At 47.6% G+C, this 6,745-nt stretch overlaps 1 protein-coding gene across 1 annotated transcript; it reads left to right on the forward strand.

Moving 5' to 3' along the window:
- The first annotated feature begins 537 nt into the window (after window positions 1-537).
- On the forward strand, window positions 538-5,069 carry LOC119108468 (major mite allergen Der p 23-like). The gene is made up of 3 exons (XM_037232036.1): window positions 538-685; window positions 3,637-3,814; window positions 4,772-5,069. The coding sequence occupies exons 1-3, from the start codon at window positions 628-630 to the stop codon at window positions 4,782-4,784; spliced, it is 249 nt and encodes an 82-aa protein (XP_037087931.1). The 5' UTR covers window positions 538-627; the 3' UTR covers window positions 4,785-5,069.
- Window positions 5,070-6,745: the final 1,676 nt, after the last annotated feature.

Genomic DNA, 6,745 nt, shown 5'->3' on the forward strand with positions numbered 1-6,745 from the left:
CCCGGCCCTCCCCCACCCCCTCTCTCCCGTTTAGCCCCATTCTACACTTTGGCCTGGGGGGCGCGGCGACCTCGATATAGCGTGAACGAGAAGTGGTGGGAGGGCGGGATGCGGGCTTGCGTGTGATGAGAACGGAGCGGGCGGGATAAGCAGAAGGAACTCAGTTACCGGCGGGGTTCTGAAATGAGCGGCTTGCGCTGTCCACTCGTTGCCGGAGCTGGGGGACCCGAGCGCGTTACTTTCCTACACCGGCCGAAGCCGGTGTGCCCCTACGGGCTTGACCTATTCCAGTAGAGCTTACAGGTGGCGCGAGATGAAGCAACACGTGGGGAACGCTGCACGTGAAATGGCCAGTTACACAATTCTCGGTCACCCGTGACAGCACCCAATCTGGCAGGTTACTGACGGAGCGCTTCATGGCGTCTCAACGAGTAAGGGCGGACCGGAAAGCCGGCTATCTCAACCAGCGCGGCGATAAGCGGCGGCGGCGGCGATATTAAGGGTGTCGAGCTCACGCCGTTCCCATTCATACGGGACCAGAGACAGGTAGAGGGTACCAGGCGGAGACAGGCAGGCACACAGGCGTCTCCAGTACAGCGCCTCCGCGTGACAGACACAGACGGGAACATGATCGGAAGGCTACTGACCGTGCTCTGCGCCCTAGCGGCCGTCGTTCTCGCAGAAGGTACGTGCGTGAGTGGGCGTATATGGTGCTGCACATAGCTTGCTCGAACATGGCAAGCAAGTGGCCGTTCCGAAGCATTGCGCAAACAGAAAATGCAAAGTAGTGCGTTTAACGCCAGTTGAGATACAGGGCCTCCGCACGGCGCTGGTACAGGTTAGGCGGCAACTCTCCGCACGGCACAGGTCAGGAATGAACACGGCGCTGGGATCGTTTGCAAGAGGACGCTGATCTGTTTTGCTTGAGTGTTGTTTGACACGAGACTAGATACTCTTCATCACACATTTCCCTAAGCCTACTTGCTCGAGCTCGCAGCTGCGGACTGCGAGCGCCTGGTACCAGGCGGGGAATATGTGCTGAAAATATGTTCAAAGTGTTACTATAGAGGAGGCGATCTGACTTCACTTGGTGCTGAACTAATCAACAACCCTAAAAACAGCCGAGGGAATTGCGGTTCTGTCGAATCGTACGTCAACTTAAAGTTCCAATTCGGGATGCAGCCTTTCATCCCGCCAACCCGGCACACGGAGGCGTTCGTTGAATTATTTTACATACTATCCAACATATTATGAAACATATTTTTAAACGTTGTTCAAGACACCAACAGCAATACTCTTCCACATTTCTCAGCACCCTGCATCCCACGCAAGTTGCAGTGACTATGACATTGATTACTCAGGAGCAATGCTCGCCTGCACACAAGATTTGTGAAGACAGTTCAATGTGCATTAATAATAATACAGCTCTGTATTTTCAGAACTCCTTAGGAAAAGACAATTTTGCAAAGCCATGTAATGTAAACCTATACTGAGCATGTCTATTAATGAGCTGCACACAACAGCCCCTACTGCCAAAATTAATTGCTGATATAATGGCATGCAATGGATGAATTGCATGCTGTAATACCTCAATAGGTTCACAATGTTGGCAAGATCATAACGAAGCACCAGTACCAGTACTTGCCTTTGTACATCCCTGCAACATAAGTGCTAGTATTTCTCTCAGTTTGCCGGCATTCCTTTGTCATGTTCAAACACAAACATAAAGGTAGAGGCAGGCATCAATATCAATAGGCAACAATATATCAGGCATCAATATATCACATTTTATTGAAAATCAGTAGACTGAAGAAAACGAAAACAATGTTTTCTCTCAGAAGAACAAACCTCGCACGCACACTCCCCCATCACATATATACCAATACAAGCCACTGGCACACACCACCAGTGATCACATGCATTTCGAGCCCCCGATTCACACTCTTTTGTCACATAAGCGTGATCTCACATTTGCATAGTTCGCGGGATTATTAATTTGCAGGGTTTCTCACAATTCCGCACAGATTTTCAGTCACAACAACGGACTTAACCGTGACCTCCCCTCGAAATAAAGTCCCAACGGGGGTTCATGGTAATGCGGCTCAAGAGGTTCTTCTTGTAAAACACAATTTTTTGTTCAAGATTTAAATTTGTCGTACTATATGTGTGAAATACTTAGAGAACTATATATCTAAATTACTATAATGTTTCCCTAATTTCACAATACCTCGCTAGCCCATAAACACGTGCAAGGTTCTGTGCTCCGGTACACAAGGCGCCAACCGAGCTGTCTGTAAGGCATACGTTAGTAGAAGAAAAAAAAGCCAGCAGGAGAAAAAAGACAGATTTGCCGTCGCGTCTTCTTTTCCATAACTTCGGAAAAGTGCCCGTTTTTGGATGCCGTACTTTTTTGCAGACAGTGGCGTTCTTTTTTATAACATTGACCCGTGGCACAGAAATCAGGAAAAATGACCCGTTCACGACGAGTGTCGCACAACCCGAAAATGCTCACGCTTGTGTTCGCGACACGCATTCAGCAGTAAAATCTTACAAACAGCCAATCGTCTTCCGCGGACTGTACCACATGTGCAACATCATCGCCCTTGGGAATGTTGTAGTGGCCATGCTGTTTTGACCACAAAAAACAGCCTGTAGTATCACGGGAATCTAACGACGTTTCTATGGCGTCACTAATCAGAAGGCAATTTTGAAGTTGGCTGTAAATAAGTCTTTTCCTAGTCCGCAGGCGTGTAGCTCAGGAATCAGAGCGTTTTGGGTCTTAAAAAGCATATCAGTGAACTGCATCAAAATGTCCTCAAGATGGCTATTTCAGTTCAAAACGCCATACAAATGTGGAACATTCTTTTTAAGCGCTCCATGGCCAATGGGGTGGCAGCATACGTGTGATTTTTTGTGGTCTTGTGCGTACCTGGATGACTTTAAAATAGCCTGCACGAAATAGACCGCATAATTTCGCGGGAGTAAAGCTCAGTAACCAGAAGATAAGACAACAGTAACAGCCTTATTCCTCGGAGAAAAACCAGGAGAGCGGAGATATAGACGGGTTCATATTTCGACAGCATGCCCTCATCAAAACAGTAGCAGAAGGTTGTAAGGTTGAAAAAGGTCACAGTTGTACGACGGTGTCAATCCTTCCTGGAGGCTACCAACAGTCTCTGTTACAGTAACACCAGAGCAATTGTGGGAAACACAGTAAAAAAACATTTTGCACGTGAACAAAATGTCCTGATGCCCTAGCGACAGCCCACATCTCCCGTGTTGCGGGCTAACATGGGAGACCTGCTCCTCCTCCGATCCCAGACTGGATATGGAATCCACGCTGATCGTAAACTACGCCAGAATCAACCTATCCTGTGCATGTAAGCATTGGACATCCAGAGTGCGGTGCCTGATCAGATGGTAGTCACAGCAGAGGTGAAGGTTTGAAGAAAAAACATTGTGGAACTTAAGAGGAAGATATGACTAAATCAACCCAAAAACAAGCAAAAAAACACATTTCTGCCCGAGTTTTCTCTACTTTCCCTTTAAATTGCCGGAAGAGGGCTGGAACGTCGCCCAACTGAATGGAAACTACACCTTTGGGAGACATCGTTCACCTGGCCTCTCGCCCAACAGGTGCTGAACTGGGCGACACCATGCCAATGGAGTTCAAATGCCCCGGCGAATACGGCCTCTACCCTGACCCGGAAAACTGTCACGGCTTCTATGAGTGCAACGAGTACTATCCGTTCCACTTCATCTGTCCCGAAGATCTGGGCTTCGACGACGCGGCTCACGAGTGCAACTTCATGCCGTAAGTCATGCTGTCCTCGGTGGCTCGAAGTCTGTGTGATGTCACGCAGTGCCTGATCAAAGTATTTGACTTATTAGTTTAGGGGTACTGCCATAACAACGTTTGTGAGGCAAGAGGAGGAAATCATTACATCTGATCCAAGAAGGGGCGCTAATTGCCGGCACACCGTAATTGCAATTAAATAAATTTACTTCTATTCGATTGACAGATCCAGGATAATCAAAAACAGGCAATGTACCTAAGAGTTAATATCCTAAACTGAATGTCCAAGCATGCAGGCTGGACACTCCAGTGGCATCCAGCACAAAGGTTCTTTCAACGTCACTCTCCTATTTGGAGAACCTTTCCAATTTAGAGTAAATCAGCGGTCTGGCATTGCCAGAGCTGTCAATGCTAGTATGGTGCCGGCGATGGGGAAGCCCACTAATCCTAAAAGGCTCCATTTTTAAATGTCCTTTCATCGAATAAATCTCATGATCATCAACTATCGTGTGCCCCGCACCAATGAAAAGGGATCTACTTACGCCTCGTTAATCGGTGATCATCAGTGAATTCAAGCAAGGCTCGTCGCGTTTGTCGGTGCCGGCTTACTAAAAAAACGTTTTCTTCCAAACGTAAAGCAAGAAACATTCATTGGCTACCACGAACAATTACTCTTGAAGTACAGAAACACATTCCCCTTAACTGGCACACTTTTCCTAAATTTCGCTCAATCCGCAGTTGTCTTCCAAATGTGGTGACGCTTCTCAAAGCGCAGTGGCATTCACATGGAAACAAAAATCAGCAAGGTGACATTAGAAGCTTGTAGACACCTGGGCCTTCAGGCGCCACGAAAAAATGGACCACTTCTTAGCGCTTCATAGAACCTAGGGGAAGGGGGCATTGTCGCCAACACCAAAACTGACGACACCTCTCGCGGGCCCAGTAGCTGAAACTAATGTCCGCCTGCCTCCACAGGAGCTGCAAGTGAGGCTCGGTCGGTCCAGCTGATTTCGGAGCGCTGCCACTAGCCACCATGTCAAGGTCACCGGTGTGGGCTGACGTTTGGCAACCGGCGCGATGTTGGGCGGTAGATATCCGACAGCATGTCTGCAGACGACCCAAACGCCGCGATAGTCGCAAAAGTTCGGCGTAATCTGCAGCAGTGTCTCGTTTTTTTCAGCAACGTGGCGTTTTTTTCAAGCAGGTGCGATTTTTTTTTGCTGCTTGCGAGCTTAGTTTGAATAGAAAGTGATTCGAGTCATTTGGTTGTGTACGCGTGTACGTCGTTTCGTCTGTGGTGGAATATACCCATGGTGACGCACAATCGGTATGCGGTGGTAACCACAACTGAGGATGGCACGGAGCAAGATGCCGTCGCCTTCAGTAGGTGTTTGGGTTGCCACAACACCATTTCCCTTCTATTGGCCGTTATAAGGTCTATTTTTGTTTGTTAGTTTCTTGCTCAACGGTCACCACTGAACAAATGGCGGGAAACATTCATAGCCATTCTGCACATGGGACGTTGCAAATCAAACAAGGGAACATAGATCCTACGCTGCAATGAAATATTTCCTGGTGAATAAATAGGCATAGGGGGAGAGTTCTCCAAAATCACAGACGAGTTACAAAGGACAATTCCTTTTCATGAATTTATGCGTCTTGGGTAGTGAAGTCAAATGACGGAAAGTCAACAACTAAAAGTCGACACGCATTAACTAAATGAAGTTAAAGTCGAAAGCCAAGAGGACCAGGGGCCGGCAGGCATGAAAGTTAAAAAGCTTTGTAGATGTGCGGACCTCGAACTTAGCGAAACGCATGGAAAACCCGGTAAATTTATCTTTCTCTGACCCCTACAAAAGTTCCACTGCCTTCATTTTCCATGACCAGTCACTGTGTATTTGTCTGGAAGCTCAGAAAACCTCGAGCTAGGACTCTCATCCGTCGTAACTCATTCAGCACGCGGGTTGTCAACGACTGGAACGCTCTTCCACACCCGGTCGTGTCGTCGACCTCAGTTGAACAGTTCAAGTCTAGGCTTGATACGCACTGGGCTGACATCATGTACGACACCCCACACTGAATCTTCCCATAATTTGAGACTGTTTGGTTACCGGACCGGGAGCCTGACGAGACCGGGACCTACAGGCCTAGTGGCCTTTTACAATTCCCGATCGCCATAAGGTGAGGTAAGGTAAATTTATGTTTCTCTGACCCCTACAAAAGTTCCACCGCATCCATTTTCCATGACCAGCCACTGTGTATTTGTCGTGCGACCACTTACGGTAATTTAACAAGCGCTCGGGCGAGGGATCAAATTGTCCCCCCCCCCGTAGGTTTTTCTGCAATTGCTTCCGAACGGCGCGCCGCAGCCGCGCCAACTTTTGCATAACTGTAGACAATTGAATAGCGGATCGTCTGGCATCAAAACTTTGTAAGATCGCTTACCTATGGTTGGTCAAAGTCACGCCGTGGTTTCAGCGAAGGCAATTTCTGAGGAATCGTGCAATCTGATTCAACAGTGGAATGCTAGTCGAAACCATTCTAGTCAAACCAACGCATTTCTGAAATACCTTCTTGGGCAACACGACAATCGAATGAACAAATTATATTGACCTGGGGTCAGGAATGAAGGTCGGATCAAGGCCAAAACCTACCTGTTTTATTACTCTATGGGTTGCTGTATAGGGTAGTTTTTGATGCTCACTTCGAATCCATTGATAACGGAAACCGCATTGTACACCTTACATGAACTTCTTGAAGCTCAGAATAGGTCACTGACCCAAAATGACGCAGGTCAACATTTTGTTTTCAGGGACATACTGTCTAGCGTAATCCTTACGGCTTATTCAGATGCAAGGCTCAGAGCAGTTTTGTATGATTTTGGTCACAATGACCTCGAAAAGGTGAAGCAGGGTCACTTACCTTAAATGAGCACGTGACCTTTGCTTC

Source organism: Pollicipes pollicipes, unplaced genomic scaffold, assembly GCF_011947565.3.
Source record: "Pollicipes pollicipes isolate AB1234 unplaced genomic scaffold, Ppol_2.1 Scaffold_6686;HRSCAF=7923_pilon_pilon_pilon, whole genome shotgun sequence".
In the NCBI taxonomy this organism is placed as follows: Eukaryota; Metazoa; Arthropoda; class Thecostraca; order Pollicipedomorpha; family Pollicipedidae; genus Pollicipes; species Pollicipes pollicipes.